Consider the following 13,154-nt stretch of genomic DNA (forward strand, 5'->3'; position numbering starts at 1 on the left):
CACCCTCACTCAAAGAAGCATTTATAATCTCCTGGAGCCAGCCTCGTGTCACCTCCCGGGAGGCCAGTACCAACCAGGATGGACACGGGTCCAATAAACATGTGGTCGCCTTTAGTCTGTTCAGTATCCTGTCCACGCTTTCAGGAGTCACAGGATCAAACTCTTCCCAAATAATATTCTCAGGACCTGCCCCTGTCATCTCCTCTGGATCAATCCAGTCAGAGTCTAGCTGTTCACGAATCTGAGCAATTTTGTCATACAGATATTGTACAAAATCCTCAGCTCTACCCTCCAAGGGGTCTTCCCGCATCTCTTGATGGAGCAGAGAGCGGGTCACCCTAAACAGGGCAGCTGGGCAATTATCTGATGACGCAATAAGAGTAGAAAAGTAGTTACTCTTCTCTACTCTTATCGCCACTAGGTAATTCTTAATATGAGATCTTACCAGTGTTCGGTCGGATTCAGAACGACTAGCCCTCCAACTGCTCTCTAGGCGTCTTTTCCGGCGCTTCATCTCCCTCAGCTCCTCAGTATACCAAGGAGCCAGGTGAGACCGGCGCCGGGTCAGAGGCCGCAAAGGCACGACTCGGTCTAAAGCATCAGCCGCCGCCCTATCCCAGGCGGCCACTAAGTCCTCAGCCGAGTCGTGTGCTAGAACCTCAGGAAATGGCCCAAGCTCCATCTGGAATCTCTCAGGATCCATCAGGCACCTGGGGCGGAACCACCTGGTCGGTTCCGCCTCCCTGCGGCAGGGTGTGGCGGTTCGAAGGTCCAGGCGAAGGAGGGAGTGATCTGACCATGACAAGGGTTCAATCACTATATCCCCTATCTCGAGATCACTCAACCACTGTCCAGAGACAAAAACAAGGTCCAGTGTGTGTCCCCCCATGTGAGTAGAGCCATAAATTAACTGGGTCAGGTCCATAGCAGTCATGGAAGCCATGAACTCCCGAGCCACCTCAGATGTCTCGCCAACTGATGACAGGTTAAAATCCCCCATGACCATAAGCCTGGGGGTGTCAACAGCCACCGCGGCTATAACATCAAGCAGCTCAGGCAGGGCTGCTGCCACATGGCAGGGAGCCAGGTACGTGACTAGCAAGCCCAACTGCACCCTATGACCCCACTTCACAAGAAGGGACTCACATCCAGCCGTCTGAGGAACAGTGGCCTCCCTTGGTCCAAGACCCTCGTTAATAACAACCGCCACCCCTCCGCCCCTCCCCTGAGACCTTGGCTGATGGAAAGCACGGAAACCTGGTGGGCACATATCAACAAGGGGGGCTCCCCCTTCCTGGCCCAACCAGGTCTCCGTAATACCCGCCAGATCCGCACCCCCCTCCTGAATAAGATCACAAATGAGGGGGGCTTTATTTACCACGGACCTGGCATTGCACAGCATCAGCCGAAGGCCTGGGGCCCGAGGTTCCCTACAACCTGGGGAACGAGAAGAGCTTTGAGGGTCGGAGCGCGCCACCGCTTATTATTGGATATAAAGGTGTTAAAATTAATTTGTATGCCGAAGACACCCTGATTGTAATGAAAAATCCAGAAAAAGATATTGAAAAGATGCATTTAGAGGAATTTGAAGAGTTTACTGGATTATCTATAAACTGGGCTAAATCAGAAATGTTATTAAACTGGGATATAAAAAAAGGAAAAGAGAAATTTAAAAATCAATTTGGAATAAAAGTTAAAGAAAATATAAGATACTTAAGAATAATATTATCAACAAAGATGAATGAAATGAAAAAGTTGAATTATGACAGACTGATAAGAGAAATTGATGAGAAAATCGGGAAGTATAAGAAATTAAATTTTGTTTTTTAATAGCCTCTGTCAATTCCATCATTGTTATATTCCGTTCTAACATCATCTCAACATCTTTTGGGATCTGAGGTAAGTTCGCCTTATGTAAATATTGTTTAATATTTTCCTCTTCTATCTTTTCCTTTTCATATAATTTTTTGTAATAGTCTTGTACAATGTTCTTCTTTTCCTCATTTCCAAATCTAATCTGTCCTTGATCATCTGTTAGCTGAGTTATTTTCCTTGAGCTTCTTTCTTTTTTCAATTTATACGCTAGCCATCTGCCTGGTTTATTAGCATCTTCAAAATATTTCTGTTTAGCATTCCTGATTTTTTGTGCTAACCCTTCTTTCTCTAATAATCCCATTTTATGTTTAATCGTATCCATTTTCATTTTAATGTCTTTTTTGTGGGAACTTCTGCAGTTCTTTTTCTAATGTCTTATAATCATCCTCTAAAGTTTTATGTGCTTGTCTTTTCTTAATATTTCTTTTCCTTATATAGTCTATAATCAGGCCTCTGGCATAGGCTTTCATGGTGTCCCATCGATTCTGCAGTGATGTATCCTCTTTTCTATTTTCTATTTTCTTTAAAAAAAAAAGCTAATTCTTTCTCCATCTTCTGTAGGAAATCCTTTTCTTTTAAAATTGTAGTGTTTAAAGTCCATTTGGACCTTCTCCTTTGTCCTTTCCAACTCATCATCATTGGATTATGATCTGCCCAGGTATTAACCTATATGGCTATTTCTTCTATATTCGAGGTCAAGTCCATTGTCAATCATATCATATCTATTCTAGACCATGATAAATGTCTATTGGAGTAAAAAGTATATTGTCTATTTTCTGCATTTCTTTCTCTCCATATATCTTTTAAGTTTATTTCCTCTATCATCTTAAAAAAAGATTTCGGCAAAGTTTACCTACTTTGTTTTGTTGTCTTTTGTGTATAATAGTCCATTTTCTCATCTATTATTCCATTGAAGTCTCCCATCATACAGATGTTTTCATAGTCCAGCTCTATTAATTTCAAATGTAATTTTCTATAAAAGCCTTCTTGATTGTCACTAGGAGCATATATCGCTGTTAACAATATTTTCCTGTTATTGTCTGTTATTTCCACCATCAGAATTCGTCCTTCTCCATCTTCATAATTTTTTTCCGCTAATATTGTATCTTTAATGTACAAAACCACTCCTCTTTTCTTACATTGTGGCAGTGAAGCAAATAATTTCCCTAGTTTGGGCTGTACCAAAAGTGGTTCATGCTGCTTTTTAATATGCACTTCTTGTAAACAAATTATGTCCATTTTCAATTTCTCCAATTTGTGAAATATCTTTCTTCTTTTAGTTGCTATATTAAGTCCATTTATATTTATTGTGATTAATTTTTTCTTCTCCATGTTTATATTTTTTGTATTGGTTTTGTTGATCTATTAGGTCTCAATTCACGTTGTTCTTTGTATTCTATGGCACCTCCTACTGCGCCTTCTAATGCGCTCTCCTCCTTTCCCATCATCAGGAGATCCTCTTCTTCTAGTTGGAGCAGTGACTCTTCCCTTCTTGGTACATCTTTTTCTCTTATATATTCCACAAGAAATGCTTTAGCTTTGTCAATTGAATCTATTTTAAATCTTTGTGTTTGCCATGTAAACACCAATCCTTCTGGTATCAGCCATCTGTAGTTCACTCCTTTCTGGAGCAGTATTTTTGTCAAAAATTGATACTCTCTTCTCAGCTCTCTTATTCTTCTCAGTATTTGCTTCAGCACCGTAATTTCCTTGCTCTTGTATTGTAAAGCCTTCTCTTTTGCTATCTGCAATATTTGTGTTTTGATTGATTTTTTGGTAAATCTTATGTGGACTTCTCTTGGTAGTTTATTTCTCATTGCATATCTAGTATATACTCGGTATATTTCATCAACGCCATCAAACATTTTTTCTTTAGAAATTTCTAGAGCTCCTGCAAGAATTTCTATCATTTTTTCCGCCAAATTTTCTCCTTTTTCTTCCTCCACATTTTGAAATCTTAAGTAAAATTCTGATTTATCCATCTCCCATCCTAAGCCGCTTCTATCACGTTCAACTTCTTCTAATCTATAATCCATATCTCTGATTTTTTTATCTCTTTGTTCCTCTTTTTCTTCAATTTTTTCAAGTCTGTCTTCATATTTCTTCATCATCTGTTGTATATTCTCCACTTTTTCATCTGTTTTCTCTATTTTAGATTTTATGTCTTGTATTCCTTGCAAAATCATCTGCATTGTTGCATCTTTTTCTTTCTCATGTTCTTTCTCTTTTTCCTGCTGAATCATCATCTGTATTGATCGTTGTCCTCCCGCTGGTGATGAAGAAGGGGTCGATCCGGCAGAACTAATAACTGCTGCTTTTTTGCTCATTTCTATAAATAATCCAATTCGACACGGTAGGGTAATATATCTTCAGGTTCTTCTCAACCCTAATCCATTTTGTAGATGGCAGGAGATTACAAGAGGTTAAAAAGAAAAAGAGAAAACAGAAAAAAGCCAAAAAAGGGAAAAAAGGAAAATGCAGCAAAGCAACAACAACAACAACAAAAACCCTAAAAAAAAAAACCCCAACACTCTTCAGGCTCTTGTGTGCCCTAATCCAATCATCTGAGATAGCCAAAAACAAATTCAAGTAAAAATCTCCAATCAACAAGTGAGAAAGAAAAAAAAAGAAAAGAGACCAAAGGAGAAAACGGGAAAATTTCTTCAGACTCTTGTATGTCTTAATCCAATTGTGTAAAATAGCCAAAAACCCATTCAAATAACAATCTCCGATCAGTAAATTAAAAAAATAAAAGAGAAGAAAGAAAGAAAAAGGAATTTCTTCAGGCTCTTATGTGCCTTAATCCAATTAAGTAAACATTTATTGTGAAGGAATAAAGGAATAAAAAAAGGGAGAAAAAATATATGTATATATCTGTTCCAATATTTTAAAATGTTTTAAAAAATAAAATTATTAGTGAAGTGGAAGAATGGAGCTAGAGAGAGAAAGAATTTCCATTTTATATAAAAGTCCACAACTGTGTAACATTCAAAATTCCTTTCTTGTGCACACTTAGTCTAAAAGCTCTCTTTTCCAGAGCTGCTGTTATTTTCTTCTTTCCAGTTTTAATTGCCTTTCAACAATTGACAAATTTTGTAATGGTGATAAAAGGGCTAGGATAGTTAAAAAATTATGGTATCAAAATCAAAAGGAAGGAGGTCTTGGGATACCTAAATTGATTAATTATTATAGATCCTTTCAAGTGAGGACTGTAGTTAAAATAATTGTTGGTCGAAACGAATTATGGGGAAAATTGGAGTTGGTAGAAATTGAAAAATGGGGAAGAATATATTTTATGGAGAATATACCGGAAAAAATTAAAGTTAGAAATGATTTGTTAAATAGTTTGTTGAAAACTTGGAGTACATTTGACAGAAAATTGATTCCAGACAGATTACAATTGGGGAATTTGGAAGATGGGGATTTTCCCATAAATTTAAATAGGGAGAGGAAACAGGTGTTAAAAGAGGAAAATCTAGAAGGAATAAAAGAATGGATAAACGTGGTAAGAGATGATTTTTAAAAAGAGGAAATATATGAAAAGTGGAAGTTGAATTGGTGGGAGAAGATACAGGTTAATAATTGGAATAAGAAATATAAGGGCAGAACGAGGGTAGAAAGATTAAAAACGGAATTTGAAGAAATAGTATCCAAATTAGGAATAGAAGAAATTGGAATTAAGGGATTGGTTAGTAAGGTATATAAAATTATTAATTTGGATAGTAACTTACAAATGGTGATGAAAGATAATTGGGTAAAAGATTTAGAAACAGATATTACAGAACAGGAATGGATTTTGAATTGGAATAGTAGAATAATGAGGACCTTATCAATAAGAATAAAGGAGCATAGTTATAAAGTTATCTGGAAATGGTACCTGTTCCCAATAAGATTATATAAAATGAATAAAAGTGCTAGCAAGGTATGTTGGAGATGTAAAGTGGAGAATGGGACATACGAACACATGTGGTATGGATGTCGTAAAGTGAAGAATTTTTGGTTACGAATAGAAGAAGAATCTAGTAAAATAATTAAAAAGAAGGTAAAGTTGGGAGTAGATACCATCCTCATACTAAAGTTGAATGATAAGGTGTTAACAATTGATGAAAGAGAGCTTGTAAGGATATTGGTCATTATGGGACGAATTGTGATTGCAGGATACTGGAAATTGAATATTGAATACAAAATAAATGAATGGTCCAGAGAAGTTTGGAAAATTGCTCTTAATGATAAGTTAACGTGTGATATAAAATTCAAAAAAGGACTATTGAAAGAAAATATATTTTGGAGGATATGGCAACCATTTGTGGACTACGCAATCGGAAATTTGGAAGAAATAATGCCAGTGCCAATGCAAAGAGAATTTTGGAAGACCTGAAGATGAAGAAAAAATTCCTCCGCTTCTCCCTATTTTGTATTATACACTGGGTGTCGTTTTGTGTTTTGTGTTTTGTTCTTAAATCAAAAACTTAATAAAAAGAAAAAGAAAAGAAAAGAATAGAATAGAATAGAATAGAATAGAATAGAATAGAATAGAATAGAATAGAATAGAATTTTTTATTGGCCAAGTGTGATTGGACACACAAGGAATTTGTCTTGGTGCATATGTTCTCAGTGTATATAAAAGAAAAGATACATTCATCAAGAATCATTAGGTATAACACTTAATGATAGATAGGGTACAAATAAGCAATCAGGAAACCATATCAATATAAATCGTTAGAATACAAGCAACAAAGTTACAGTCATACAGTCATAAGTGGAAGGAGATGGATGGTGGGAACGATGAGAAGATTAATAATAGTGCAGACTTAGTAAATAGTTTGACAGTGTTGAGGGAATTATTTGTTTAGCAGAGTGATGGCATTCAGGAAAAAACTGTTCTTGGGTCTAGTTGTTCTGGTGTGCAGTGCTCTATAGCATCACTTTGAGGGTAGGACTTGAAACAGTTATGTCCAGGATGTGAGGGGTCTGTAAATATTTTCATAGCCCTCTTTTTGATTCATGCAGTATACAGGTCCTCAATGGAAGGCAGGTTGGTAGCAATCATTTTTTCTGCAGTTCTAATTATCCTCTGAAGTCTGTGTCTGTCTTGTTGGGTTGCAGAATCAAACCAGACAGTTATAGAGGTGCAGATGACAGACTTAATAATTCCTCTGTAGAACTGTATCAGCAGCTCCTTAGGCAGTTTGAGCTTTCTGAGTTGGCACAGAAAAAACATTCTTTGTTGTGCTTTTTTGATGTATAGAAGTTCCTGAAAGACTTCATTGATCAGTTGCATAAATACAGTGGGAGCTCCTTGTAGGCTGAATGGCATCACTCTGAATTGATAACTGCCCAGTGGGCAGTTGAATGCTGTCTTCCACTCATCGCCAGGCCTAATTCGGACCCTGTAATATGCCTCTTGGAGATCCAGCTTCGTGAATACCCTACCCTCCGCCAAGCGGGCCAGCATGTCTTTCATTAACTGAAGGGGATACAGATGCTCCACACATATAGCGTTGATTTCCCTAAAATCAACACAAAGGCACAGCCCTCTGTCGTCCTTTTCCTGGAAGAGAACCGGAGCAGCTACCTTAGACTGAGCTGGTTGTATAAAGCCCCATTTTAAGTTCTTTTCTATGTATGCTCTCATTTCTGTTAATTCCTGGAGGGGTCATTGAATACATTTTTGGCTTTGGTAGGGCTGCCCCTGGTAGGATTTTGATAGCGCAATCAGTGGCACAGTGGGGCAGTAAGTTGTCACACTCTTGTTTGCTACAGACCTCGCTTAGGTCTTCATACACCTCAGGGAGCCCGACTGGCTTCTTGGGGAGCTTATTCGCCAGTTGGGTGCTCCCTACCTCTTCGGGGTGTTGCTCATGTGGGGGTGGGTTAGGTCCAACCCCTATCCTCAAATGTCTACAACTCCCTCCACACCAGATCATTGGACCCCATTTATCGAACCAGGCTAGGCCCAGCACTATCTCTTCTGTTATCCTGGGGACTCCCACGAAACGGATAAGTTCCTGGTGGGGCCCTATCTCCAAGATTAACGGTTCCATGACATGGGTTGCTGGTTGACCTCTCAACAAGGATCCATCCATTTGTTCAAAATAGATGGGGTGTTTTAACTTGTGTATCCCAACCCCTACACTCTCTGCTGTGGCCGTGATCATTAGGCAACGGGTGCAGCCTGAATCTACTAGGGTTTTGCACTTGCACTGGCATCCCATTGTCAAAACCACTGAAATGACAAATGGTTTGGTAGCTTTGCTTACCATGGGGTCAGTTTCCCCCTTGTCATTGCTGCCACAGAGGTCTCCCATTCGATTGGGCTCATGCCATTTCCACTAGGGCTGGGCTGGTTTGGTTGTTGTGCTGCCCCCCTTGCTGGGGTTTGTCTTATACTCTTTCTAGCAATGCTCTGCCGGGGCCCTGGTGTTCCAGTTGATGCTTTAGGACCCGCCTCAGAGCATTCCAACGCATGATGGCCCAGTTTCCTGCATCGGAAGCAGATCATCGGGGTTCATGTGGTGCCAGGTTTCCTTGGTGAGGTTGTGGAAGGCATAACTGGCATTGGATCTGGGGCCCGTGATGTCGGGATGGGGAAAATTGGGTGGTCCGGTGATTTCGTGCAGACCAATCCACTCTTGCCCAATCATCCCTCTGGAATTCCACATTGATCCCAGTGGCAGCCTGGACCCAAGCCGCAAGACAGGATGGTTAAACATGTTTGTCATAGGGCACGGTTGAGTCCAGCTTTGAATTGCCTCTCACCTCTCACCTTTCCCAACAACCTGCAGAATTCCTTTATCTATTCAGCCACCGATCTATTCTGTTGCTTGGCTGCCAACAGTTCACCTTTGGCTTGTTGCAGTCGTGTGTCATCCTCAAATCACTCCTGCATGGCTGAGAGGAACAGGCCTATATCTCCTAGTTCCCCAGCATGGTCGCTATATAAGTCAGCGACCCAGTCGGCTGCTTCACCCTCCATAACAGCAGCCACCACCTTTACCATGGCCCACTGGGAGGTATATAGATGGCCGTACTTATCAAGATGGTCAATTACTTGTCCCAAAAAGAGGGCTACCCTATCTGGGCTGCCATCAAATGAGCCCCATATGGCTGGCAGGTCCCATCACTCCATAGGGCCCTTCCTGCCCTCCATGGTGCTCAAACTGGGATCTTGGGGGTGGAGCGGAGGTCTTGGTTGGCATGTGTTCTCCTGGCCTGTGAGGCTTCTCCTTATCATACCGTGGGCTTGGTCCTGCCTCCAGGAAGTGGGGCAAGCCCTCTGCTGGGATGTGGGCACCATACACCGGGTGAGGGTCCACACCTTTTCTCCATCCCCCCCCCAAAGTCTGTGGCCTTAAACCACACAGGACCAACACATCCAGAGTCTGACTTCCCAGTGCAGCAGAATAGCTCCACTCATCCTCTGAGATGCGTCTCTTGCACCACTGAGTGAAGTGGCCCCTGGATGGGCTGAGCATTGGTGGAGCAGGCGGAGGTGCCTCATAACCTGTGGATCCCAACCACCATTCCCCCACAACCTCTGCCCTTGGCAGCATGCCCTGGTCGGTCTCCACTGTCTCCTGATCCAAACGTGGGAGAAGCAGTGGTGCTGTGCATTCCTTGGGTTTAACATCTGGCCCCAAATGCTGAACAGGCAGGTCTTCTGGAGTAGCAAGCTTGGCTGACTCCACTGCCTCTGCTAAATAAATGGGCTCTAGGAGGGGGAGGGGACCCCATCTCCTCCCATTGTGAAGCACACTAAAGTTCACTGTGCTGCGCAAGGCACTGCAAGAGTGCCTCATGGCCTGCCCAAACCTCATATAAGAATCAGAGGGGGGAGAGAGATACACACACACACACACAGAGAGAGAGACACATACACAGAGAGAGATACAGAGGGGAGATATATAGAGAGAGGGGGGAGAGGTGGAGAGACACACACACAGAGAGAGAGATACAGATAGGGGGAGAGAGAGATAGACACAGAGATACAGAGGGGGGGAGAGAAACACACGTACAGAGATACAGAGAGGGGGGAGCTAGAGATGGGGAGAGAAAGACACATACACACAGAGATACAGAGGGGGGAGATAGGGGGAGAGAGAGACACAGAGAGAGATACAGAGAGGGGGCAGAGAGAAACACACAGAGAGAGATGGGAGGGAGAGTGGGGAGAGAGACACAGAGAGAGATACAGAGAGGGATAGGCAGGGAGAGAGAGACAGAGATACAAAGAGGGAGAGAGAGAGAGAGACACAGAGAGAGATACAGAGGGGGGAGAGAGGGAGAGAGACAGAGAGATACAGAGAGGGGGAGGTAGAGAGGGGGAGAGACAGACTCACAGATAGAGATACAGGGGTGGAGACAGGGGGAGAGAGAGACACAGAGAGGGGGGAGAGAGAGAAGAGAGAGAGAGATACACCCAGAGAACAGGGAGCCGGCAATAAATAAATACCTGGGCAATGCCGGGTTATCAGCTAGTTTCTAATAAGATACCAGTTCTGCCTCTTCCCAAATCATTTGTGGTTTGATTCTTTACCATATGGATGAACATATGGAGTGATGATATATCCTCCGAACATGAGTCAGTTTAGAGAAAGAAGAATGCTTAAGCCTAACTGCAACAATCAGTGGCAGTCAAAAAATAATAAAAAAAATAATGTCTTTTCTTGAGGATTTTAAATTCTTTTATTTTGAATACAGCTTTCCCAACTGGTTTCATAGTATATATGTTATATCTCTTCCATAATTTAATTGTCAACAACCTTGTTGACCTTGGATTATGGAATTTAGTCCTGTGTATCCAAAGGGCAGGACATATAGTAATGAAAAATATTTCAGATGATGAATCATCCCATTATTATCTAAGAGAGGGGTGTCAAACTCCTCTGAATCTGGCCCACAAGGTGGTTAGATCTGGCTCACAGAGCTGCCCTGGAAGCAGGGAAGGACTGGTCCACAGTGCCTCAGCCTGGCCCAGGCCAACTGGGTGCTGATTTACAATCTGCTGGCAGCCATCCGGGCTGGAACACGACCAGTCTTAGATCTGTGGAGCTGCCCTAGAGCTCGTGAGAGGCTGCCCCCTTGGCTTGTGCACAGGGAGCGGGACCAAACTGGCATGGCAGCACCACAGGTCAGATCTAAGGCTGGGCGCAGGAAACAACACCATCCATGTCCTAGGTTTGCTGCTCATTTGCAAGCACCGACCTTATTGTTTGAGGGCAGGAATGAGAATTGGCCTGCAAGCCCACCCGGATACAGTGAGGGACTGGCCGCCCCTGCCGGATGCCCCCCCTGAAGAGGGCATCCCGCCAGCTGAGGGGCTCCGAAACATGCACAGTGCAGGTGGGTCTGGGGCGCTGTGACTGCCAGGCTGGCCCTAAGCAGAGGTAGAGGCATAGGGGAGGAGGCACTTTATCCAGCCTGTTGGAAGTGCTGGGTGGCCACCCACCCACATGCTCCATCCCACAGTATGTCTGTCAGCACACAGATATAAGGCCCAGGCCGACAAATGCCAGTCTCTCCAACCACCTTTCCGAGTAGGAGATAAGGTGTATTTGTCAACCAAGTACCTAAGATTGAGGTTACCTAGCAAGAAGTTTGGACCCAAATTCATAGGCCCCTTCCCTATCATGAAAGTGATTAACACAGTGACTGTCCAACTTAGCCTCCCTCACCTATTAGGGAAAGTACACCCAGTTTTCCATAGTAGCTTATTGAAACCAGCAAGAGAATCTAATTTAAGGCCCTTGCCAGCTGCTCCCCCCCTCCTTTGGTAGTGCAAAGGGAGACTCATTATGAAGTGAAGAAGATCCTTGACTCTAGACTCTACAGGGGTCGCTTACAATATTTGGTACACTGGAAAGGGTACCCATTATCTGAAGCTACTTGGGTGAAGAGTTGGGATGTGAATGCTGATACTCTGGTGAAGCAATTTCATGATAAATTTCCTGAGAAACCAAAAGGTCCACCTGGGAGGGGAGAGGGGGTTAAGGGGTCCTGTACAAGATGTTAACCCCTTCTTTTGTGTTTTGTCTGTTTTATTTTTCAGGATGCATTTTTTTCTGCAGGGGGGGATGCCTGTCAGCATTGGAAGCCATATTAGGCTGGAAGCTTCTATGCTGCCACCTTCTCATGTGTGGGAAAGTAGTGGGGGGGGATTTAGTAGAGGGGTTGTTTGTAGACATAATAGCATTCTTCTGTCAGTCAAGGTCAGGGTGATCCGGCATCTGGAGAAGGAGTGGTTGGAGTGCTGAGCCAAGATGGGATGGGCATTGATTGAAGCATGTGATCAACTGAGGAGTGAGGGAATGGTTTTGGGGGTTTTGAGTTATTGAGGGAAAACCCGGACCTTTCAGATTCGGTTTTTCCCAGATATGCCAGTTTACCTATTCTAGTAAAGAGAACTTTGGAAAATGCTTGCTTCCATGTCTTTACTCAGAGTTGGGGCCTAGCCAGTCAACGCCACGCTACAGCCCCTATGCGCTCGGCTTCCTCCCTCAAACCACTGAGTTCTCATCTATGAGCATTTTTTTTTTGAAATTTTTTTATTATTTTTTAAAAAACATAAACATAAAATACATCTTTTAAGAACGGAGCATTGATCCGGTCAAGAATAGGTACAATCGCTTTCTCTTCTTTATCGAGCTCTTTCCCAAATCTCCACCATTACATCTTTCAAAATAAAAACCAAAACAATTTTCCCCCCACAATTATAATATCTTAATCTAAACATTTACCACTCTATTATATCACCACAAATCTTAATTTCCAGATAACACAACTCAATATTTAATTACAATTATTTACCCTAAATTCTATCTAGATGCCCGTCCTATGACCCATTACATTAAATCTTTAAATCCTAATCTCATTTAACTAACACCTATATTTCTTAAGCTTATCACACATTATACTCTTTATTATACACAGAATCATTTCATTATTACAATCTTATCATCTTCATTTTGTTATTCATATCAACATAGTCACCTTTATTTTGATGCTAATCCCAACATAATCATTTTACTATTACTATCAATTCCAACTTAAATCATATTTATTTTAACTATCCTTTAATCATTTTCTTTTGGCTGTTTTCCAGCATATTCAGTTATTATTTGGCTGTTTCCCAGCATATTTATACTATTTGGCTGTTTATTTATACTATTTGGCTGTTTCCCAGCATATTCAACTGTATACACATCTCCATCTCTATACGTTAGTTCTGTATATTTAATCTTATTATCATTCTCAGCTTTGTTTACAATTTAACATTGAGG

General features: G+C 41.8%; 1 protein-coding gene across 1 annotated transcript in view; it reads left to right on the forward strand.

The window, feature by feature from the left end:
• TMEM117 (transmembrane protein 117) overlaps nucleotides 1-13,154 on the forward strand; it is a 473,220-nt gene that overhangs the window by 385,386 nt on the left and 74,680 nt on the right. The window contains exon 6 of the mRNA XM_070947874.1: nucleotides 1,834-1,899. Within this exon, the coding sequence (XP_070803975.1) occupies nucleotides 1,834-1,899 (66 nt within the window). The remainder of the gene's footprint in view (nucleotides 1-1,833; nucleotides 1,900-13,154) is intronic.

This window comes from Pituophis catenifer, unplaced genomic scaffold (genome assembly GCF_029215685.1).
Source record: "Pituophis catenifer annectens isolate HBS135680 unplaced genomic scaffold, rPitCat1.0.hap2 SCAF_7, whole genome shotgun sequence".
NCBI classification, from domain to species: Eukaryota; Metazoa; Chordata; class Lepidosauria; order Squamata; family Colubridae; genus Pituophis; species Pituophis catenifer.